Source organism: Labrus bergylta, chromosome 10, assembly GCF_963930695.1.
Source record: "Labrus bergylta chromosome 10, fLabBer1.1, whole genome shotgun sequence".
Lineage (NCBI taxonomy): Eukaryota > Metazoa > Chordata > Actinopteri > Labriformes > Labridae > Labrus > Labrus bergylta.
In genome coordinates this window covers 13645721-13671752 of record NC_089204.1, presented here as the reverse complement: position 1 = coordinate 13671752, position 26032 = coordinate 13645721, and the positions used below count along the sequence as shown (strand labels likewise).

The 26032-nt window shown below is 38.1% G+C and overlaps 2 protein-coding genes across 8 annotated transcripts in view; one reads left to right on the top strand and one right to left on the bottom strand.

The window, feature by feature from the left end:
• Positions 1-8164: 8164 nt before the first annotated feature.
• Positions 8165-23701, bottom strand: LOC109992888 (dual specificity protein phosphatase 19). 5 transcript variants are annotated; one of them, XM_020645668.3, is made up of 5 exons: positions 23549-23701; positions 20542-20791; positions 15923-15969; positions 12401-12553; positions 8165-8424 (listed from the first exon to the last, which is right to left on the bottom strand). In XM_020645668.3, the coding sequence occupies exons 2-5, from the start codon at positions 20765-20767 to the stop codon at positions 8242-8244; spliced, it is 609 nt and encodes a 202-aa protein (XP_020501324.1). In that variant the 5' UTR covers positions 20768-20791; positions 23549-23701; the 3' UTR covers positions 8165-8241. The 5 variants fall into 5 exon arrangements, with proteins under 5 accessions (XP_020501324.1, XP_065815565.1, XP_020501325.1 ...); XM_065959493.1 differs by having other exon boundaries at positions 23553-23681; XM_020645669.3 differs by lacking the exon at positions 23549-23701 and adding an exon at positions 21275-21381.
• nckap1 (NCK-associated protein 1) overlaps positions 22767-26032 on the top strand; it is a 31815-nt gene continuing 28549 nt past the window's right edge. For 2 of the 3 annotated variants that reach the window (XM_020645665.2, XM_020645664.2), the window contains exon 1: positions 22768-23086. In XM_020645665.2, the coding sequence (XP_020501321.1) occupies positions 22979-23086 (108 nt within the window). In that variant the 5' untranslated portion in view covers positions 22768-22978. Of the gene's footprint in view, positions 23087-26032 lie in introns of all 3 variants that reach the window. The other variant, XM_020645661.3, reaches the window with a different exon arrangement.

Below are 26032 nucleotides of genomic sequence, written 5' to 3'. Positions count from 1 at the left end.
AACTCAGGCTCTCACCTTGGAAAACAAAAGCCTAAATGAATAGATTCATGGTACACATCGATGTCTTAGAATTTGTTGTATCTCTGCATCCAAAACCACGTGTGGAGCATTGTAAACTATCATGGGTAAAACTTTGTGTTCCATGTGAATTAGCTTCATCAGCCAAGCATGTGAAGGCAAACGCAGGAATAGGACTGTGCCCTAAATAAATGTACGCACGTCTAGTAGTACAGCAGAGCTGGAACTACAGATGTCTAGATCTCTATCAGTCCTCTGCTTCAAACATAGTCTCTAAGCGAAGACAGCATGTTTCTTCATGAAATTATAAATTTGGTAGTCAAGATTCAAAGTCCCTTAACCCTTATCTTCGTTTATCAGACAGACATGGAAGTTTTCTGTTCGGCAAAAACCTTTCCAATAAAAACGGCTCTTCAATTATATTTGTGTCCCTTCGTATAAGCAGTACAGAGAGTTGATGCTTTCTGCTTGTAGCTCTGGTTCCAGTTTCAAAGAGCCGTGACCAGATCAGAGTAATTCAGCAGAACATTGAAGTGCTCTAGATATGATATAGGGCCAGAGGTAGTCAAGCAACTTGTAGCACTTTAAAAACAAATAACAGAAGCAAACAAATAGTTCTCCATGGGAGGTCAGAGGAGGTGAGATAGTAGATCTCTGCTGGATACCGGTGAGCAACTGGGCAGACGAGCCAGACAGAGAGGACTCACGCAGAGAGACACAGAAATCAAGATGGTGAGAAATAAAGACATGTAAAACAGTCTCCTGATCCCTAAACGAGAAATGTCTTTTTTTAGAAAGTCGAGTACCTCAGACTCTTTACTATTGTGCTGAAAGCTGAAATTGATCACTCTTGTAATCCACAGGAATTCACACTATTTGAGAAAATCTGAAGTGTTGTTTGATCCACAATTCAGATTGAGATATATCTTGAGTTATTCTTATCTGGATTTATTCCTTTGCCCTGAAGGTAATCTGTCAGCTTCTATTAATATGTATGTTTTTTCTCTGTGCCTGAAGAAGTTAGAACACAAGATTTACATGAATATGTCTGGCTAGATCCAGGATTTGAGGCTTGGCTTTTAGTTTTATGATCTATTTAAGCTCTGTCCACATGAAATATCCCTCCTTTTCTTGCTGCTCTGATCTCGGTGTTGTCCAAATATTTCTGTTCTTGGCATTCTGAGTGCTCTTTATTAACCAGAGCAATAATCAACATGAATAAAAGCTTGGTAGACTCAGATTTAAAAGACTTGCAGTGTAGCTTAATGCTGTGTTTTCAAGCATAGAAAATCGTGCCTTGTTACCAACTCGTCTCACTTTAACTTAAAGTCAGGGCATGTAGTTAATATGCATATTTCTGTTTTCTTTACTTAATTAGAGCTGATTGGGGGGAAAAGCGTTAGTTCAATTAATACAGATGATTCATGGATTGGTGCCGAGTATAGAAATAAAAAAGCACATCACCAAATGTAATCTCGTTGAAATTAACTTCTTGAAACTGAGACTTATTAATAATAAAAGCAAACAAACAAAACATGCTGTTTGAGCCATATTTTGACCTTCACTTTGTAAATGACAACAACAAGAAATATCCATATCCAAATGGAAAAAAAATGTTTTGTTACTGCTTATAAAAATTAATCTTAACTACCTCTAAACTGAAAGCCTGGTTATGTTTAAGTTCAGTTCCTCCTTTGATTATCTGTGATGTCATTCAAACGTCATGTTTACATTCAGAGCCGAAGCCCACACTTCCTTAAACACATTTAATTAGTCACTTAACAAAAACATAACACTAAAGGCTTTGGAAATAAATAAAAAATTCTAAATAAATAAATGATATTTCTTCTTTTTCATACTTTTGAGACAAAGTTTTCAAACGCAGAGCTCCAGTGAAGAGTTGTTAACGAAAGAATGTGTGACATTTTACACATGACTACAGCAGAAGTCAAGTATATACTCTGTAAATGTCTCTCTGAGTCGTGACCGTCGACAATGAGTGAGAAGCCCGAGTCCCGCTGGATGTGTTGTTGTTGGAGCTGTGTTTACATCAGGTCCACATGGACAAGACAGTCGACTCCTCTACTTGTGTATAATAGCTGTTTGAGTCAAAGCGGTTTTGGATCACAGTCATTCCGTGCAATGTGAAGCTACAAGCAAAATAAAGTGCGCTAACATTAGCCTGCTAACACAACAATGTAGGCCACAGGCTATTGCAGCTGAGGCTTGCATTAAACTCCTCCGTGCAAAACTTGGGTGGAGGGGGGTTGGAGGTGTGTTGCCGGAGGAGCGCAGACTCTTTTAGTATAGTGGAGGTAAACAGCAGTTTGTTTTGGTTTCATGCTGGTGCTCAAGGGCGACATTCACTGGATCAAAAAGTCGCACATTCCTCCTTTAACTGGTAATGAAAAAGACTTAAATTAATACTGAGGCCTCTTTATGAGCATCAATAGCAAACAAGACCATCAGCGACAAGGTTTAATATTTACATTCTGTAACAGTAACATGTCTGTGAGTTACACGTTGGATGTTTAAAGGGAGACGGTTGAGATTTTCTGGAAGAAAAAATTAGTTAGGCATGTGCAGTGCATGGTCAGGAAAGGGATCAAATGCACTGCGTTGTCCACAGGGGGCAGCAGAATCAACACAAACACAAAGTTCCTCACAGTAGATTTAAACACATCAAAACTGATTCTAACTTTTTATCTTTTACTTGTAAACCAAAACATATTAAAGATTTGTCAGAGTCTTTTTTTTTTTTTTTTGCTTCATCTTGTCCATGTTTTGCTTCCAATCAATGTTGATATATATGTTTTATTTTTTCTGTGATCACACCTCCCCCAAACAAGTGATTCAGTGCAATGCCCTGTAGATTGTAAAACAGCATTTACAAGAATGCTTTGTAATTTGCATGTGCCTCCTGATATATTCAAATCCCAACTGGACCTTGTTAAGTTAAAAAATGCACCTAATGACCTTTTGCAAGAAGGACAACCTGGGACGCTTCACTGCACAAACACTGCAACAGCTCCAAATACATTTGTGTATACAACCGTTAACTTACCACTACTATACAGCAAGACGGTGAAACTACACATATATCATTTGGTTCCCATCCACTGCGAACAGAATATAGTCCACTATCTTAAACCTTTACCTGACACAGTTAATTCATGTCGTACAAATGCCAAGTGCTGCAGGTGCTGCTTGGTGTTTCTGTGTTACACTTCATTCATTCACTTTAAAAAAAAAGAACAATTCCTGACTTTTCTTTCTCACTGAATGACTCTGTGTTACTGCATTTGCATCAGTGTCGGCTTGTGAAGCGGTTTTTCCTCTACAGGAAATTGTCAAGACTCCCTAGAGTGTCTCTCTGGTTTAGTGACCTAATATTGTTGTTGAGCTTTGAGAAAATAAAGCACACAGTAAGAGGCTTATCTGATAAATTTCCTTCTGCTTTGGGTCCCATGATCCAATACTGCAATAAGATTAAAACCCTCCCAACGGCTGCACTAGATTAATTTTTACACAAATACAAATCTAACTTTTTACCCCCTGTTCAGCACTTTCTGAGGTTCAGATGGCTTATATATATGCTTTAGTTGATGTATCTGTATGTCCAGAGTTATATTTTTCCCCTGGATTCTATTATAGATGTTTTATATGTGCATTGTACTTTTTTTGTTTGATTTTCCAATGCAGTGTGGAGATAATGGGGCTGGAGGATTATAAATCATGTTTGGGGCTTGGGAGATAACAAGGAAATCATTATTTTATGTAATAATATTGTGTTTTAAATGAATGCCTGTTTTATAATATATATATCACACACACACACACACACACACACACACACACACACACACACCACACACACACACACACACACACACACACACACACACACACCACACACACACACACACACACACACCCACACACACACACACACACACACACCACACACACACACCACACACACACACACACACACACACCACACATACACACACACACACACACACACACACACACACACACACACACACACACATGCTAATGGGAGCAGTTAATTTCACAATCTGCCAATTTACTGTACAAGGAAGAAGATAGATTAAAAACAGGATGATGTGTTACTACTTGGTTAAAATATGAATTCCATGTGAAAGAGTGGATTCATTTTTGAAGTGTCTCTGTTTCAGCGAGGAGTTTGTCCATCACAAACCACAAGAACAGCGTTCAGTGAGTCCTGCCGTGCCCTGAATGAAAGTATATTCATTCATTGTTTTTTTATTTCCTCTGTACTGACAAAAGCAGTGGCATTACGTTTTCTTGTGAACACAATATCCCAACAACTCCCGGAGGGACTTTTAGTCCATCTGGTTTATTTTTACGTTTTTTGTACCTATTAAAAAAACAAAACAGCTAGAGGACAATAACTCCTCTTTACCTGTTTGTCCTGCTGTTGTGAGAAGGTCGTTCATGTTCTGCAGAAAAAACAGACAAAGGATGTTACGTGATGTTACTGTATGTCCATCCCAGCCTACCTGTTCCCTTTGTCTGTTTTTATTTTTAGCATGATAGGTTCTTTCAAACATTTTCCATTTATAAATCCTTTATCTGCGTCATGGCTGTTTGGTAAACATGTAATGCTAGAGTTGTGCTTAAATTTGTCACGTCTGTTTATCCATTAACAAATACACTGTTGAATACAAACGGAATGATTCACTATTAAATGAACCCTATTTAAATGAATTCATTCATTCATTTCACGCAACACAAACATTACATATGATTTACATGTGCTCTTTTCTGAATTCAAATGGTATACATGCAGTGACACTCATATGCATTTGTGCTATTCATGTAAAAAAAAATACAAGCTAAGGCAACAGAAGCTGTAATTATCATGGCTTACTGTTTATGTTGTCCGGTTTATGACTGGGTTTCTTTTGTGTGTGTGTTCGATTTATGTGTGGGATGTTTTTAAAAGAAGGGAAAGACAAAAAGGCCATCCATTATTCCTTCATTGTTCACATCTGCAGTTCATCAAATCTAATGAAAGCTAACAGGCCAGATAACATTTTACTGCTTTAGGGGGACAAATTATTCAACATCCTGCATGTAACCTACCTCTTACTGTCTGTTAATATTCTCATGCTGAGGCCTGCGCAGAATGAGATGGTGCTTGGACCCCACGAGACCGTGCAGATGGGACAGCTTGTGCCATTCGTGGGCCGACTCATCCAGACGGTAAAATGTCACAAAAATGTCAGGGGAAACCCAGTTGGCTCAGTAGCAGATACTCTTCAGTGATACACCATTGAAAAGGACCAGAGAAAAGGCCAAACTCCCCTCCACTCCGAATGCTGCCACAGACTGCATATTGGCTTTGTCGCCATTAGTCAGACACAGAATCAATATTTGATTTGCCTGTTTTTCAACTGAGCACTTTAACGAGCAGAGTTATGTATTTGTTGGACATTTATGGGGGTAAAGTGAAACTGTAGCCCCAAAATATTTAGTTACCAGTGACCAAGCCTGCTCCTTGCAGTCAGTCTGTTGCTTTAAAGGGGCGTTAAATAATCTATGACCTTTAGAGGACTACCAGGAATTCAACTAATTTGGCAGAACTTCCCTCCTCCCTTCAAGTATTTGGCTCAGAACCAACCTCTATCCGCCCCTGCTCCCCCCCCCCCCAAGCAATGGCAGCCTGCAACTGACATAAAGTATAAAAGCTGGATTTTCAAAAAGGGGGGGAAATGAGGTCTCCAATTAGAGCAAAAAAACAGCTTAAGTGTCTGTTGAAGAAGTCAAACATCAGGATGCAAAATACTGGCCTAAAAATAGCGCTAGTACAGCTTTATCTTATTAAGCTGTTAACAAGAGCTGTGTCCCAAATCCATACTACAAGCTAATTCTAAACAGTGTACGCCCCTGTGTGTCAGCGTACACTGTTTAAAAACTTTGTATGAAGAAATGACATGCTTCACAATGAAATGGAAACAGGAAGAGATCAAATGTGTGCAATGCTTGACCCCCCACATAATAAAACACTGATTAGAAGTGTGATAGTAAAACAAATGGATGTCTTCTATGTGGAGTTATGCAAATATTTCTGACAGAACTCGTTCATTTTGTCTTCAAGGAAAACACAAGAGGAGACAATTGATGATAACCTCGGAGTAAAGACGGCTAAATGTTTACGTTAGATGAAGTTACTTGAATCTTCTTTATTAGAATGTCACAGAATTATTCATTAATTGGACTTTGATATCTAACTGGAGAGATCATTAAGGGCATGTCTTAAAGTTCATGTTGTCGAGAGTACACGACAAATATATGAAAAGACAAACACAAACCAACCAAAAAATTAAATAAACTATAAAAAAAAAGAAGAGTAATAAGCAAGCAGAAAAAGAAAACTTCAGTTACATTTATGAGCAGGCTGTTGAGTTTAAAGTGTCAGATAAAAAAATGTAGACAACAACTCCCATGATCCAATGCCACTTAACAACATTTCCCAGCTACATCTTTTGTTGGTGTCCTGAAACATCAAATTGCATGGATTGCATATTAAAACTCTAGCATACAAAAAAAATGTCCTAAGGTGCTCCTACACTTTAATTCAAAAGTTCAGCTTTAAAACTACGTAACCCCTCTGGGGACATTTGATTTAAAGAAAAAGAAAAACAAAGAATACATGCCCACATGATGATTATTGTTAGCTGTCTCTATGCAAAGACGTGTGATAGTTGTTTAGTCCGTTAACTCTATCACTCTGTAACTTGTTAATACGTCCAAAAGGAGCAGATCAAAAGCAGCTCAGCAACAATGAGCAGTCTCTGTACTGAGATGACTTACATGTTATTATCTCATGGCCATGCATTACTATCTCACCAGAGAGGCTCTGTAAAAAACTGACTTGAAAAAAACTACACACACAATCCTTATCACTGATAACTGAATTTAAACTATGGGGATTGTGTGTCTTTTGGAAATGTATTTCATTTCACATTATTGCACTTAACACTTCATCTTACAATGTATGACCTATATTAAACATTTTGCGTAAAAACCCAAAGCTTGGACTCATTGTTTAAATTCTATTCAGATAAAAGTGTAAAGCGTGTTGTATGCTTTAGCTCCGTGACTGTGAACTTCAGCTATTTAAACAGCAATCAAAGCTTGATAGGATATGAAACCTTTGTGTGCAGTGAGTCTGCAGCATCAGGAGCTCGTCCCAGTGGAGTGTGATGATTAGCATGTGAGCCGACTGGATTTACCCTCATTATCTAACAAGCTGATTACAAGCTAATTATTTCAAGGGAGCGAGGTTAGCTCATCAACTTTGCTAAGTTGTTAGATAGATAGAGGCAATATAGCACAGAGTGTGATCATTATAACTGATCAGTGTATATGTTTGTATAGTAAAAGATGTCAGAATCCAGATGTACCCCAAGAAAAACGTGCATGTCTTCAATTAGAAAATACAGAACTGAACAAAACAAAAGTGTCCCCAAAATTGACAAATCATATTTTAAAGTACTTTTTTTACTGCTGTGGAAGAAGAAACAGACACACCCCTCAACTTAACAAGCGTATTTTAGACAAAAACGATATATAATCACTTATTGGGTAGAGCATTAAGACTCAAATGGAACAGGAATGAGACCTACTAGTATTTATTAATTGTACAAAATCATAAAAGATAAACAATATGACTACCTCCTAATGATGGCACTTCTTCCTCCCACTGATGAGCAGCTTCATATTTTCAATGTTCTTCCCACACTTCAGTAAATCTTGTGTCTCAACAATGAATTGTGGGAGTTGTAGTCTTTCAGGCCTGTCCAGCTTAAAGGTTTCAGAAAGAAACACTTTATAATATGTTTTATTGCTAATGATAAAAAAGGATAGCTGTAATGTGAACAGAGCGGAAAAAACAATTATCAACGACTGTGCAGTTCCCCTCTGAAGCACCTTTCAGCTCATCTGGGGTTTGTTAGAGGGGCTACAGCTTGCTTTTCCTTTTTTTTGGTGAACTTTCATCAAAATCTCTTTAAGGTGCAGCAGCAACTAAAGAGCCAGATATTTCCCACGTGATACAGACCAAAAACAAAGCTTAAAGAAATTGAGCTCCACATTGGTTTAATCCGTACATAGGAAACGGTTTGCTTTAATGACTTAGAAGGTGATAGCAAATGATCAACAATTTCATCTTTAAGGTTCGTAGTTTTGTAGTTGCCGGTAGAAGCCGGGGTTGGGGCAAATTGACGGCCTTGCCAGCTTCACCTGGCCGTACGCATCATCAAACTTCAGTCCCTCCCTCAACATCAGATAGCCAATCACAATGGAGGATGCCCGTGATACACCTGCGTTACAGTGAACCAGCACCACACCGTCCTGTGAGAAACAAAGTCAGACAGAAAAACAGGAAGGTGAAGACAGATAACAGAGTCAGAGTTAAGAATCCTGTTCTTTAATTACAACCTCTACTTTTATAGACGGAAAAGCATTCAGGAAATGAAATGATATGTATGTATATATATATATATATATATATATATATATATATAAATGGTTACCTTCCATTGTAATCAGATCCATTACTTGAGTCAACATTATCTTAACATGTTGTGTTAACGTCCTGAATTATTTTATTTTCACTGCTTGACAATTATATTCAGCATGATGTTTTAGGATAAATAGTATTGCTCTATTATTACATGTTATATTGTTCTGCTTAAGATTTTAAAGGCTGCTATTACTTTAACTTCTTTACATACTGTTGCCTAATTTAATCTCCCTCAATGCATCGTATTCTCAAAGATCTTGTGTCATAATGAGTTGCTGCCCCGAGATAGAGAAGAAGTCCACTTTGAGGGAAGAGGAACAGCCTTGTTTTCAGCTTTGTGGGAAATGCATTTTTCAGCTAATACGCTAAGGACGTTTTTATTTTATCTTCAAAATTAAAACAACGTGCTGGGATACATGGTTTTCAACAAACAGGAAGAATATGAAAACTTGTATCTGACCAGAAACTAAACATGTGAGACAATTCAAAATACTCTAGAAAAGTACAAGTCACTGTTATTGATGCTTAAATGCAGTACCTGAGAATCAATGTACTTACAGTCATATTCTAGTTTAGTCAGTATTTAATGCATTTATAAGAATTGTATTTTATGTGCTCAAAAATGAGGAAAGGACATTTTTAAAAACGTTTAATTGTAATGTAAAGGGGATGTGGCAGAAGTTTCACGGGCTGTTATCTTAAAACACTAGCAGCTCAAACCAGAATTATCAACATGGCCAACTATGATGTCTGTTAAGACTATTGTTTTTCTTTTACGTTTGTAATGACAACTCTCATCCAAAAATGTTTGGATCCAGTGGCAACGTTTTCTAACATTTGCTGCTGTCAAATTTGGCATGACAAACCAGAAAGTTTGTCAGTTTAAACATGACACATACTGCAAAATACGAACATTTTTACACGACATGTGTTTTTACAGAGTTGTAAAACACGATCTAATAAATCGGTAACATCGGATAGATTCGAAAGTTAACCTCCTCGAAATAAATCATCTGCACTTCTTTTTTTTTGTTAAACTTTCTAGTTTCTGACTTTCTAACATCTCTGAACGCGGCATTAGACAGAGCATGTAGAACAAGTTGAGAAGGAATAAATCTGTGCCTGTGGTTTACGTGTGTATGTGTGTCAAAATTTGCGACATGATTAATATTAATGTTGATGTAATTATTTTACTGCCTAGAGTGCCTGGCTGGAAATGAATTTTTGAATGAATTTAAATTCCAGCCACATCTTTAGACAATGCGTGCAGGCCCACGGCTCAGTTCTGAAGCTCGGCATATTGACACATTTGTCTCTTTTATTCAACATGGAGCCTACCATTACTGAATAAAGTCTTTTTTTTTTTTCTGGCTGAAATGGAGCAGAAAAGAAACTGCAAGCACAATCTTTATTTTACATGTCAATCAATATGCACCAAAGGACATGAGACTGAAATTAGCTTTGACTACACAAGCGTATACAGCTGCTGTAATTGACACGTTTTCACTGATATCTGCGATTTCATTTCCAACTATAAACCAATCAGGTCGTCCCTCTGGGTGAAACAATCACATGAAGCAGACAAAAAAACATGCAGGAAGGCTACAGCATAATATCATTCTTTAATATGTTTCTATCAATGTAAACGCTTTTATATTATCTACACTGGTGTCTGCAGTAAATGTAGCGACACACTAGATCTTGTTTTTCTTTCGTTTAGGGAGAAAAAAACTGAAAACTTTTGCAGACTGAAAATTGCCAGAGCAAGATAATCCATCACAGCAAACATTGTGACTTAATTTGGTTTTGTCAGAGTTTCTTGTTTTGCTGTTATTTCCTTGCGCTTGAGTTGAGTGTTTTCATATCAGTGCTCACATCGACTCGTGTTCCGTTTCTGGTCAATCTCTGACACACGCACAGACACACACACACACACACACACACACACACACACACACACACACACAATATTTACAATATTTATCTGTATTGCATACAGCCCATGAAATCACAGAGGGAAAATGTAAGCAGAGAACATTTTGACCCCAGCATGCTCCTCTACTAGGTATTCTGACCACCCGCCTCGCCTTTGTGCTGACTTACAGATAGCTGACTGAGGCTGATGTGTGTAAATGCATCGCAGTGTGGTAGCAGAGTCTCTGTGTGCACACCGACATGTTGAATTAGCAAGCAGATATAAAAGACGGCCTTTTTAAGGCTACACAAGCCCCCTGGGGAGAAGTGGATACAGAAATATTTTTTTAATAGATTTGATTCATTCCTTATCTGGAAAAAAGCCCAGGAACTGTGGTTTGTGTCCTGTGTGCATGTGTCTGCATCTATCAGAGGTGGAAGATGACTGAATACATTTCCTCGAGAAGAATTTAAATGCACCTGTACTTTTCATGGTTATTTTGAATTTCACAGAATCACATTTTGCTCCTATGAAAGAGGATGTTGTACATTTAAAGCATGCATCTTATTTCTATTCTTACTTGTATATTGAGCATTGTTGTAAAATAATTTTAACCTTCAAACAGAAAACCAAATACTTGTGCTTTTCCATTTTTTTGAAGCATTCTTGTAGACCTGAATCTAACACTGTAAGGATACAAACGTCAGCCCTTCAAGTATATCAATAATTAAGTTAAAGTATATAACTTTTAATGAGATAACAAAAGCGTGTTTCAGCCCAAAGTTTTCGTTAGTGATTCATGAAACAGCAATGTACTTTATTTACATCTAAAACCCCTACTATATGAAGCTACCATTAGCAGCTGGCTAACCTAGCTAGGCATGATTGGTAACAGGGGGAAAAGCTAGCATGGTCTGCTTTAAGGTAACAAAATCTACCTGCAAGCACCTCTGAAATCCCTGTATACGTTATCCTTATGAAAAGAATCATACATTTACATGAAGTTAACTATTGTTCCCCCAGGAACAGTGGAGGCTGCTGGTGGCAGCTTTTTGTCCATTGACTGTATAGAATAAATGGACATAGCTACTAAGACAACACTGTTATTGTCATTATGGATGTGTCCATCTGTTTTGTTTTTAGCAGAGAGATGATTATTGGAATGTTAGTGTGGGTCTCTCTGGAGTCTTACTCATTCTTAGAGCCTGTCTCATGTGGCCACAATAGGAACTTGGGCCCGAGGGATATGGACTTTTTGGGGCCGATACCGATAGCGATATTAGACAGAAAAAAACATCGGATACCGATATATTGGCCGATATCTTTCTTTAACCTATCTTCAATCCATAGAGGAAGATTTATTGTATTGATCCGTCAAATACAGTTCTCCAACACAACTGCAAAGTAGCTGTGCATGTATCTGCATCACCACTCTGGAGAGTGATAATGCTCGTTGTCTCCATACAGCACTCTTTTGTGGTGACAGCCAGAAAGAGAAATGCTAGTTTAATACAAAGATACTCAACTTAAATGCTACTCGACTGGGTGAATAAATCTACTTGTATCGGCGCATATCTGCAATAAAATTAGCTGATACCTCTATTAAGAACTGCAATATTGTGTCACTTTGGTGTTGACTTCTATTCTCAGCAACCCTTTGCTTCACCCTCATCATACTTCCAACACTAACTCAACACCAAAAAAGTCTTTCTTTCAAAATGTGATTTTTTTTTTTAATTTAAGGTAAAACTTAACATTAAGATCATGTGAATGCACATATTTGTAATAACAACTTCCCTTAGGTTTCGATACCTCCTACAGCATTGTCATCTGGCAACGTGTACAAGTAAATAATATGCTTATTGTGTGTGTTTTGTCAGTGCATATACCTGTTCTCGTGCTTGATCAATAAAGGAACTGCATTCCCCAAGATATGTTGTGATGTCGGTGTCTGGGAGGTCCAGGATCTCGAGAGTCTTATAAACAAACTGATCTGGAAACAGGTTATTAACTCCGTAGGCCACATTCAGCACATGAGACACCTGACAGGGCGAGAGAGAGACATGAAAGTCCTTGAGCCAACGACCCCTGAGCATTGACTTGTTTAAAAGGATGTTTTGCCTCGGTAAGAGAGATATTCTGTCAGACTTATTGATGGCCATGACACCACCTGAATGTGACTGAGTGAGAGGACACAGAGATGGAGCGGGTGGGAGTTGAAAAGGAGGGGGAAGATAGATGAAGAGGAAAGAGAGTAGACAACGAGAGAAGACAGATGGTTCCAATTCATTTTGTAGTATCTGTCCTGTCTCACTTAAATTTAGCTTACATTGTTCTGACGCTTCCTGCTTCTGGACTGCTTTTATTATCTCCCATCCTTTTCTAACAGATAAAGGGGAGGTCTGTGGATATTCCTTTTTCTTTTTTTTTTCCTTCGGCTCAAAAAGGATTTTGTGTGGATCAAAAGCCTGATAATATACAGTGGCGATTCTAGAGTCTGTCGGGGCCCGAGGCACAAAAATCCATTGGGGGACCCTCCAACCAGCGTTAATCAGCATCATGTCTGCCAGTGTCCCAACACTTACACCTCATTCTCTTTCATCCTGTTTCTTTTTTCTCTCCTATAGACGGATAACTCCACTTCATCTTTCTTTGTTGTTCTTAAGTAGACAAACTTTGGTTTTCACAGAAATAATGCATGTGACACTTAGCAGGGCAACAAGAGTGAGTGCTGTCAGATAGAGCCCCCTTAGGGAGGTTTCCTACTGTCGTTGCAAAATTTGCATATATTAGGCAACTGCTTTGGTTTCAGCTTAGCCGTTTTCACATATGCACTCCGGATAATATCTAGATAATTACAGGAGGACCGCTCCGGAGATTCTCCCGACCTAGCCGTTCACATATGCTCCTCACAGCGGGGGACTTTCCCTGTCAGAGGGGAGGGGAGGGGGGGCGGGGGATTGGGGGATTTCCTGAGGTAAATAAACAACACTGAAGTAGCGGCCGAAGCAAACAGAGTCCGCTACACAAGGTTATAATGAGAATATTCGCCTTTATATCAATGCTATGTGTAATCCAATGGAATGACAACATCCACAAAAGAGAGGAGAACAACATACTGACGAACAGAAAACGTAATGCAGACGTTTAATTTCGTGCACGGAGATCGTAGTGGTCGCGTGCGGACACTTTACGCAGTCGCTGTATGTAAACGTCATTCTATGATCATATATCTTGTTCCTTTTGTCAAAGCCAAAGTAACTCAAGTCCACTTCTGGTTTTAGTAAGATTTCTGTGGACCACCTCCCAAAATGGATGGTAAATGGAAAATGGACTTTTCTAGCCTTCTGACTACTCAAAGCGCTTTTAACACAGCATTTCACACCTACCCATTCACACAATGATGGCAGAGGCAGGCTAAATAAACTTCTCTTTGATAACAAAAACTTGCTACAATATACATTATCAGCAACTACATATGTAGCTCTCAAACAGGCTCTTGACTGTTAGCTAGCTAGCAGTGGCAAAGACTGTTTTTTTAACTAATTGGGCGTGTTGTTGTTACTGCCTACTTTATTTCCTCTGCATCTGAATGTAATGTAATTATTGAGCACTGATAGTGACAAAAAAAAATCTACATTTAATTTGAACCTCTTTCTTCAGGGCCCGCTGGTTCGCTGCTGCCATAGGGCTCGTTTGTTGTCAAGAATCTATTAAAACCACATCAGTGAGTCACACTGTTACACCGGGTGACATATTCCTTCATTACCATGAACAGACACACACACGCCAAATTATTTTGACCAAATCTCACACACAAAATCCTGCTGCGGAAAAATACTCACTTTAACACCCGAAACTGATTAATCTGCAGCAAAAAAAAATAAAACGTCAAAGCAAATGCATTATTAAGTGATGTTTGAGAAACATTTTCTAAATCTAAAGTGCCAGGCTTTTTGGAAGAGTATCGGGTCTTTTTTTTTTTTTTAATTGTAATTTTTTTCGATTTAATATTTAAAGATTTATTTATTCAGTAAGGAGCCGATGAACTTTGAGCTGAGAGTTACAGACAGGGAGTCAGAAAGTCATGAGATATGGACAATTGTTTTGTTGCTTTCTGCTTTTTCATGAGATATGTTTGACAAAGAAAATGTAAAGAGGGTTTTTACATACACATACAGGTTGTAATTATGGTGTGTAAAATCCTGTTTATAGTTTGTTCATCACTTGAATGTTGTTTGAGTAGAGTGTCAGTATTCTTTGATAAATCTGAAACAATTTTCAAACAGTGAACCGTATCTAGTTCATGCTTTGAGAAACCTGCTGATCCGGATTTAAGCCGAGATACTGTCAGATACTTCAGCCATCATGTTCCTGCTCATCCTCAGCCATGTTTAACAGGTGCATTCTCCAATCGAGTTATGTAGCAATTAAGTCCGTGACACACAAAATATCATGATTGATGATGTAATTTTGGATCCAGCTGCTGGAATAAAATTGAATGAAGCATAATTGATACAATTTGACTCTGACAATCCTTGTGTACGTATCTTTTTCGGCATTCAAATATATTTAATGAAGAAGCTGAAGGCAGAGAGGTATGTTGCAAATATTAGGCAGCCGGAGAGCAAAACTGGTTTTAATGCTGAAATCTAAAGGTTAGTCAGTACAGATACATCAGATTGGCTTGATAAAGAGGAGAAAGACAAACCTACTCTATCACAGGAACCTGGGTGATGTTAAAATCACTAAATCATCGAGGTAAATCAGAGGGCTACTCGTTCACACAGGGGAGTCTCAAAAAATGGATTCTACAGGGTGTGTAATCTAAATGTTAGAATTGTCTTCTACCTAAAAGATTGTATCTCCTGACAAACGACACCTACAACAAAATACATTTGTTTTTTTGTTTTTTTTAATCTGCATGCCAGTAAGTGTTCATTAAATGTTGTGACAGAAAGAACATTCTTTTATAAATTGTCCTCTGAGCCCTCAGTTAAGCCTCCTGAGCTTTAATAGCTGTCTGGGAAACCCTGCGTGGTTTGGTTATTAGGCGGTCAGGGCTTCATCGCAGTAACAGGAAGTGAAGGCACTTGTAATCTCTCCAATTCATCATCCTGAGACTGCACAGGCAGCAATATGCTCATGCCTGGGAGCAGCCTCTGCAGAGAGCAGTAGTCACATTTCTCTGATGTGGAGACGCAGCAGCGCTGAGACTTAGTGTAATCATTTACTCCCTCTACTGAGCTAAACTGTCACTGCATGAGTCATGAAGCTCCTCTGGCTATTGGCTGCTTGTCGCAGAGCCGCAGGAATGCGCACCTGCATGGCCACCTCTAATCTCATGCCACTACACATGTGATCATATCAAGACAAGGGCATGCCCGCTGTATTGATCCCCTTGTACTGACCTTATGTTTCTGCAGGGTGTCAAAGTCCTGGGCTGCATCCTGAGAGGCTGGAAAAGCAGAAGCACATCCATGAACAAATGCTTTCAATAAAAACGGACTTTTCCTCGTTCTTTACGTGCATATTCATCATCTATCATTACCTTTCTAATGAGAAAAACAAAATGTAACACTTCATTCATCTGTGCAGAGTGTTGAGAATGTGTTGATGGTGATACATGATGTTGGTAAAATGTTTTTACCAACATCGAGCTGACAGAGCATAAAGTGACTAACTTGAACTGACTTGAAAATCAATTTGTTAAAACTTAAATAATTGATATGTTGATACATGTAGGTCATTCATGAAACAGAAATAATTAATTTTAAGTTAAAAAATCTGAAGGTTGTAGGCTGTTGACTGGACAAACTAAGAAGTAAACTAAGTAGTTCTGAAAAATGTTTAAAAAAAATAATTTTCTGACATTTTACTAACAATTAATCACATGATCAACTTACAATTAATCAATAACATGGACCAGGGTCTTCTAAATACCAGAATTTAAACGCTGATATACTGTAATACTTGTAAAAACCAAACGATATTGAAACCCGTTTCGTTGCCACGGCACCAAAATAGGTCCTATGGCACCCATGCACATGCATTAGCGCAGATTACATCACATAAGCAAGATCAAAAAGTAAAGAGTAACACATGCTCTCTCAGATAGATGCTAAATGAAAAAATAGAGTTGACTGTTCCTTATTCCTCACACACACAAACTATCAAGCAGCGGACAAACAATGTAAGAAAGAAATCGGACCCCCACATAAATACAAATTTGCACACACAAAAAAGGTCTATTCAGCAGTGGGAAGCAAATGTTAGAGGATATCAGCACTTATATCACTTAGTAGGAAAACATTCAGACAGAGAAACACTTTCTGAACAGCTGCAGCACCAAACTGGGAAGATATCAGTCAGCAGAAAGCAGCAGTAAAAACAGCTTAAAGCTACAGCAAAAAAAAAAAAAGAAAGAAAGATGATAGTAACACCAGGCCAGGCTAAAATGCAGCTGAAATAAACAGTATATTATCTACAGCTGCAGACAAGGAGGTTTATGATGTTCATGATAAGACGGAGAAAAGGAATTTCACGACAAGACTTTATAACAGAAAAAGTGCAATGACTGACGCAGCAGAGGATGCGTGTCAAAGACCATACTGAACGGGGAAAAGTGCCTCAATGTCACGTTAAAACCGGAGTCACATTAACATTTTCAAATACAGTGGAAGTCTGAACAGAAGCTGGATAATTACTGTAAAGGGACATACGACATATGGAAACAGAAAACGCTGGAAGGGATTCCTCCAGATTTCTTGAGTGGCCACTCTGCAGCAGCTCACGGCCTTCAAAGTAGCAATATTTGCACTCTTTGCAGCAGCCAAAGCCACTTTCACATAATGCCAAATTCATGGTGTTCAGAAGTAAATCTAAATCCAAAGGCTAGAGAGTCTTTGGAAATAATCCAGCTCCAGCCTGTATGCCTCATCAGTGTAAAAGGAAAAGATTTAAACTGACACATCTGTGAAAGGATGCGGGAATGCCAGGATTTCTAGAGCGCTTTTAAATACAAGTGTGACATGGGAGCAATTCAATCTGCTAAGCTACAGAGGACACATCTCAGTCATATTTATACTGTGCGCGGCAAATGTTATTAAAAATGCAGTTCAATTCTATATTTAGACATAAAACTGTACAGCATTTTTGTTCAAGTTTCCCTGACAACTATCCTCTGCATTCTCTTGTATGTAACAACTGTTGTCCTTTTCAAATGTAGCTCAATATCTGCTGATCATTTGGGTTTTCAAGATCAAAGATGAAATACTCTTTTCTTTCAGGCGCATCACCCAATAAAAAAAAGAAAAAAAGAAACTTCTTTAAAAATGCACTGTTTCGAGATGAAAGAGCTTCATCTGCACAATGGCTTCAAATGTTTAATTGAACTGTTAGTTATCTGCCCTCTTTAAATTTACATCTGTCAAAACATATCTCAAAGTTAAAGGTAAAAGAGTTCTAGAGCTTTGGAAATATGTTTCTTTGTTTGCTTCATCAGGAAGATGAGACCGCTCTTAGGTTTTTACTGTGACTATGAAGCTATCAGCCATCAGCAGGTTAGCTTAGCACAGCACAAAGACTGAAAACAGCTAGCCAGGCCGCTAAATAGTCCAGCAGAGACAATGTAAAATCCTGTTTTTCAAACTTATTAATGTTGTGTTAAGGGTAAGACTGAAGATCAGAAGACTGAGTGCATCCAGTTGTTTGTGGACTGCTGCTTAGACGCCTTGGGTTTTGGACATTGCCGTCATGTTTTGTTTTAGAACCTAAAGACAGCCAGAGAGGTGTCCATATTTGTGCGAGAGCATGAAGCTGTAAAGGAGGGAGGGTTAAATGCACGCAAGCATTGTAGCTAAAGCTAGCGCTAGCTTGGTTCTCAAGGTGCATTCCTAACTCAGGTAAGCTGTATTTACCAAAGATATCCATACACACCCTAAAACACACTCTGCTTTTGTTATTTCAATCTTCTGGATTCTTCAGAAAATGAACAACCTTTTACTACTGAGTTACAGAGGGAGACATGAAAGTGTCTAAATTCATTAATAAAATGTAATTCGTTGCTGAATAAGGACAGAAGCCAGGTCATTTTCACTTTGAGCTCTGGGCTTCTTTCTCCTAAAATAAGTGAAGTCGCCCCCTGCTGGCCGGTAGAATGAAAGCATGTTGAAGGCGCCCTCCAATTAGCTGATCTTTCCAGATACGGAGGCTTCATCCCTCTTTTACATACAGTTTATAGGTACACAAATATGAAGGGACATATTATTATCAGTGATAAGAGGTCAACATTTTGTCTATCAGGTCTAAATTAGTTTTTCGGGGGCCATAACTGTAAGGCAATCTGAACTGGTCACAGACGTACCCTTAACAAGATCAAAAATATTTGGTGTTTATCAAAGGATGCCAGTATATTCTAAATATTAGAAATTGCAAGTTGAAAAACAAAGCTTAGAAGAAAAAAATGTGTGACAACTGTGACAACAGACATCAGAGGCAACAAGATGAAAGCTCAAAATAAATGATAGCCTGAAATTGGCGGAGACAAAAGAAACAAACACAAGCAAATCAAAAAGTGTCTCCCTCGTCTGAAGAGAGGCTATCAAACAATCCCTAGGAGCAAAGAGGTATTTCATTATTGGAGACAAGGTGTTTTTCAGCCGACCTGTCTGGTCTGTAACTGATCCTGTGAGGTGTCATTACAGAGACATGAACAGTTTATTGCTCTTAGCAGCGACTCAGTGTATAGAAAAGAGTCACCTCTGTTGAGTCTGACAGATGTAATATTTTATTGATCCCGGCTGAGAAATTCTCACTTTGATTCTCTCCTGCAGTTGAGGTCAAAGCACAGTGCACGCTACAGAAGTGAAGAGCACCCCAGAGCTGAGAGACGCTTCAATGTCAGGCAGAAGGACACTTCAGATACACGCTGACATGAGAGGGTGTCAACCTGTGTCCTCTGACTGAAGGGTACTTCACCGTGCTCTCTGAGACTAATTCAGACTTAATGACATTGATTTATTCGTTTATATGGATTTTGTTCGTTAGGAACAAAAAGCTCCTTCTGTGGATTTGCACACTGAGGTGACCAAGACATTATTAAACAATTACTGTTAGACAATTAAAACCTCGTAAGCTCCTGTGAGGTTTTCACACTGTGCTACCATAAACATATTATAACATCTGTCTGACAACATCTGTCTGTGTTAAACAAACTCCAACTTTCAAAGATACTTTAATTGAAACCCTCTTTTTCCTGACAACAGAGATGTATTATTACTACTAGAAAGCTGGCAGTACTATAGAAGCAGATGTTGTAGTGGTTGGAGTAACAATTAGTAATTAAATGTATCTGTAAAAAGACAAAACGAAGAAATGATTTCCTCCACAGACTGAGGTCTGTTGGGGCGAGTCGACAGATTCTAGTTTTGTTCTTTACTTCTGTGATTCTAAGTGTCCTACAGTATTGTAACACTGCATTGGTATATGTGTCTGTCCACTCCTTTGAAGTCTAGTTAGTTAGTTAGTTTGAAGTTAAGGCTGGCTAACAGCATCGCCTCTGATCCTGACCACGCTCTTAACACAGAATATGAACTGTTACCGTCAAACCGCAGATACAGGATCCCACGTTTTAATACGGCCAGACTGAAACAATCTTTTGTTCACTAGTCAATTCTAAAACTGAATGCAGAGCTGAATCCCCGGTCAAAGCAAGTTTAAGGCCTTTGAATATTTGTTTGGTGTTTGAATGTTGTATCAAATTTTTGTATCTTGTCTTGATTTTTAAGTTGCAAATGGAGCCGCTGTGACGCGAGACACATTTCAGACCATGTCTGACATTAGAGTTCAACCAATCAGAAGTGATAGCCTCTGAAGTAGTATGGGTGAAGTAACAGATCTATGCAGGAAGTAGCAGGCAACAACAGATACAGCTGTAAGGACCAAGAGTAAAAAATAAAAATGTTATAAACAATGGCAAACTTGTCGTACAAAGCTAGTAGAAATACTTGAATAAAGTAGAATGTTTTACCCAGGAGTAGGAAGGGTCTAATGATGCCAACTTGAAGGTCCAGACTTTTGTCTTCTACAAATCCACATCCACTTCCCTCCTCCAGCACTTCAACCTGCTCGCCTCCTTCTCCTCCGTCACTCCTCCTCTCCAGCAGCTTCCTGCCTGTCACCGTGGTAACATGGGTACACTGTTTCTTCAGACTGTTCTTGGAGAAGCCCTGGATCTCCTGAGCCAGCGAATGCATTACGCCAGGGTTAACAAGACTGAGCTGAAACAAACAAAAGATGACTTACAGGAAAGGTATTTGGTTTAACTGACCGGATCATCTATTACAAGTGGAAGAACTAATATATGAGAACAAAACAACCAGCAATAAGCCCACCTAACATAGCAAATGAACTTTCACTTTTCTCAGTGAATCAGTCACTTGTAAGTACAGTGGGTTCTCTAATTTAAGACCAATAGCAGCAGATTAGGCTACTTTACACACATTTTGTGCATTTACTCTTAGCTAATTTGCACCAAACACAAAATCTTGCCTTAAAAAAGATACACAGAGATGTATAGATAGGCTATTGTTTGGTTGTGGACAAAATCAAAGAGCTCCTTTAGGTTTCCTTTGCTTCGTTCACCCACCCGGTCTAATTTCTTTACTCTACCCAAATCCCGAAACTAGTTCGATCATTGCTGTTTTAAGCATTAATGTAATGTGATGTGTATTCAAGAGTATTCAGGATACTAGACTACTAACTAGTGAGAAACACAGCGACTGCCATCGGGGTTATTATTTACAGTCTATCGGCTCGACACAGAACTGACAGCTGAGTCGGAAGCTGCGTCAACAATGTGATGCGTTCAGGTGTTCCTAGTAAAATAGTTAATTATAGGGTTCACTACAAACTCTGCACAGGGTGTGGCTAATAATGATATACGTATTAACTCGCCTGTATATCTGTCAAAATGACCAGCTATGCGGTAAAGTTAAATGATGGAATTGTGTAAGAATTAAAATATGACCGGTAAAATAATACATAACTGTAAAGCCAAAATTAATTTGATTGAAAACACTGAGCAAGTGAAACATCTGCTTGGTACAGCTTCTTTGATTTAATTACATGCTGCTACTTTCCCCTAATCTATAGAAGAACATTAATAGTATTTTCGGATTTGGACTGATGAATGGACAAATATGCAGTTTGAAAAAAATCTATTTTTAATTACTTTTAGAATAGAATATAAATCTTATAAATAAAAAATCAACATACTGTGATAGAATAATAAAAAAAAGAAGACTTGTTCATTGCAGCCCAACAGCAGTGAAACTATTTTATCGTGCTCACAATTACATTTAACATAACTAAAATTATATATATCTCCATTATATATTCAAGTGTATTTTTGGTATTATAGGATAGGATAGGATAATACTTCATTGATCCCCAGAGGGGAAATTCGGGCGTTACAGCAGCACAGACAAGAAAGCTCAAAAATACACATTAAACAGAATAGATAAGATAAATACAAATAAAAAATACAAATAAAAACAGGGGGTATGTACAGTACAAAATGAATGATGAAGTTAAGTGGGGGGAATTGAGAATTGAGACAGTATTTGCAGAGAATGACAAGATAAAGTGACTTGGTATGATGATTATGTCTAAGAGGTGCAGGTATAGAATAGAATAGAATAGAATTACTTTATTTATCCCAAACTGGGAAATTGTGGCGTAACAGCAGCAGGTTATCCAAACACACAATATGAGTAAAAAAACACAATGTTAGCAAATCTAAACACAATATAATATTAACTACAAAGTAAATAAGTACTAAAATATATCAAAAATAAGAATGTGAATATAAAGAAACCAGGATTTCACTAAGCATTACTAGTCTTAAATAGGAAGATTAAATATGAAAGACTGAATGTAAATGTGCAAAAACAGAGTTGTAAATGGTTGTAAATTAAATATGAAATCTTTCTGTAATGTATATTAGTTAGTATGAACTAAAGCCGGGGAATGGTAAAGGTTAAAGTTAGGCGTCATTAGACACCCAAGTTGGCTTTCGTTAAACTGGAATATCGAATCGTGATCAATTAGGGCACCGCGGCCTCAAAAGGTTTTCTTTTTAACGAGGGAGACGTGAACGCAGCGGGAGCCAGTCTCGTTGTAAAAAAAAAAAAAAAAAAAAAAAAATCAGGACAACTCCTCATCCTCCTCATCATCATCATCCCTCCCTGTGACCGAAAAAAAAGAAAACCCAGGCAGAGGGAGACGGAGGGGTGGAGTACAGGAAGCTGCTGTGCAACATGGGCGAAATCTATTAACGCATAAAAACCAACAGCCTCTTTAAATCACATTTGATCTGGAAAAGAGGCCGCGGGGGATTTTTGATATATATATATATTTTTTCTTTTCTTTTTCTGGATTTAATTGGAGATCCAAACAGAGAGAAGATGTCTCGGGGAGTGATCCAGCCCAGCCAGCAGAAACTGGCAGAAAAACTCACCATCCTCAACGACAGAGGCATCGGGATGTTGACCCGTGTTTACAATATCAAAAAGGTTCGCACACACACGTAGTTATATCCTCAGGAACAAGATGCATTAAGTAGATAATATCTGCACCCCGAAATGGTGATGTGAGAGACAGGATGAATGCTTGATCAGCTAGCACTGACTGTAACCCCCTAACGCCAATGTTATATATATATACACACACCTGATGTTTTATATACGACACCACGATTAGTAATGTGTTATTTAAACGCGTGATAATCTCTTATGTTGTCCTAAATGTTTAAGAAGCATCACTAGAAGCAGACTTTGGGCATGGCTAACCAAAAAAAAAAAAAAACTGTCTTGTTAGCTTGCGGTAAAATGGCTCGGTTTGCTTTACGGCGTAATTTTCTTGTCGCTTGGATTAGATACCGTTTAATGTGAGCAGGGTGGTAACATATACAACACAGAAAAAAAAGCTATAATTAAAAGTAAGGTGCTCGTGTGAAGCTACTAAGGTGATATTACCTGCCTTAAGGCCTGTTAGTAGTGTTAGCTTATGTCGGCTGGTAATGGCGGCGGGCTGCTTCGCTAAGCTAACGTTAGCACTCGGGCGTCGTCTCCATCAAATGCCCCAAAACACGAAGCTCACCAAAAAAAAAAAAAAAACACCAAACCCAGACGTGCAGCTGCACTTTTATATATTATGTTTTATACACTGAAGTTGTATATTGTTATTAGCTGATTTTATTACACATTTGCGAAAAAGCTAACATCGTTTGAGTTTGCTGCACAGTCCAGAGACAGTGAAGCGAAAGTAACAAATAATTAAAGGATCTTTTTTTTTTTTTTGATTCCTCTTCGGATTAACAATCATGTGCCAACGATAGCTGACGATAGGACACAAATTATCACATAGCAATGAAGTATGATCTTAATACCTTTTTAAAATCACAATTTAATGTTTGAATAAGCATGTTATCTTCAGTCGTAAAGGGATATTTAATGATGACCCAGCTCTGTCTTAAAGGTGTTTTGTGGGATACATGACAGAATTGAAGGCTAGATAGAGTGATTGTTTTGACACAGATATGAAGCATCTGGTGTTAAACACCCTTCTGAGTGTGATTCTTAGGTTTTTGGTTTTTTTTTGCATACATTATTTAAGACAGCTGATACAAAATCAACTATTTTATAACGTCACTGACTCTGTTGTTCCAGTGTTATATCAATGGTTTGTGTGTGGGAGGAAAAGAGTAGTGGGTCTGTTTGTGTTGGGCGAGCTTCTGTGCCAGAGTGTATGATGAATAAAAAAGAGGGAGAAAGAGGTCAGTCATTTTTAAGTTAAGTTTTAAGGAGTAGAGAATGACAGTCTATACTGTTTCCATGTATCATTACAGCTGTTCATCAGTAGCATGGTTATGTTTGTGCCTTAACTATCAGAATTTAAACAAAATACATTTGTTCTTTATTGACGTAATATATTTTTGTAATCAGCATACAGTGTGTAGAAATATGTAGACTCAAATTTTGTGAGCATGCCTGTGTTTATATGCCGTGTAGAAGTTGTAATACAGTATGAGCAGTCAGGTATACTCAGAGGGATTCTACTGCTGATATTTCTTCTTAGTACGCCCCTTCCTTCCTTCCTTTCCTCCTTCCTTCCTGTCTTTTTCTTTCTTTCTGTCTGTCCCATCATCTTCATATCTATACTCATCTGCCTCACCATAAGGCCTCTGAACACATCAACCCTGAAATGCTATTCTAATGGTGTTTTCTTTTTTTTTTCTTTTTTAATTGCCAGATATTATAAGATTTTCCAGCAGCAATAACACGTGACTCCCAAAGCTAGAAATGAAAGGGCGGGATCAGTAATCTGTCATATAATAACTGGGCTCATTCTGGACTGATTTCTGCTCAATAGCGATTTGGAGACTGATTTAATGTTTCACTCCTGAAACTGAATGCTCCTCATTATCACCAGTGGAGTAATGTTATGTTTCTTAATGTTTCTTGTTTCTACCTTTGGGAGACAGTAATTCATGCTCACAAATGGTAATATTATCATCTAAGATCACAGTGATGTTCTTTTCCATTTTCAGCATATTCACTCATTACACACCATGATTAGCTGCAGAAATCCTTAATATTGTTTTTTTTTTGTTTTTATGATTCCCTAACAGTCACCTTAACTTATCTTTGCTGAGTGGCATTGCAGTTTTTGTTTGCTGAGCTTATCTTTTAGCCAGTGGCTTCCCTAACATCATATTTTGTCTTGCACACAGAACTTACAGGGTATTTATCTTTCTGAACCTTGTTTGCACCCAGTTAACCCCTTTAGTCTCCTCAGCTATAGTGAGCGTTTAGTTACAAATGTGTTTTCAAATTTAAATGTACAGCCCGAGTAAGTTATCTTCTGTAGCAGGATGGATGTAGCAACATGAACACCGGGACATTTTAATGCCGTTTGGTGTTATCGACTTTCAACAGGCTACCTTGGAAAGCTTGAAAAATGCTTTTAATGAAACCATGTGGTATCGACAAAATGATATAATCATAAATAAATGAATAAAGAAGAAAGTTAACATCAATAACCATGATGTAATACATGTCTGATAAAGTCAGTAGAACACAAACATGGGCAGCAAAAAGACAGTCTATGCATACATATACATACAGTAAATACTGGACATACAGCTTATGACAATGCATCACAGTTGGGGTTGTTACTGTACCTCTTTCCTGTTGACTGTCAGCTCTGTGCATTGTAAACAAACCAACTAGCTAAAGTTTGTAAGGCTGGGTTTAATCACAGAATATATGAACAAAATTATCTTTTTTCATTAGCAACAGTAAACTTCTTACAGATATTTTTTCTACAGATAAATTGGAAGAGTTTTTGATTGAGAACACGGTCCTTGTAACCTGATGGTCTATCAGTTGGGCAAAATGTTGCTGAACCCCTGACTTCATGAAGAAGAACGATTTTTTAAGTACTAAACTTGTTTTGTT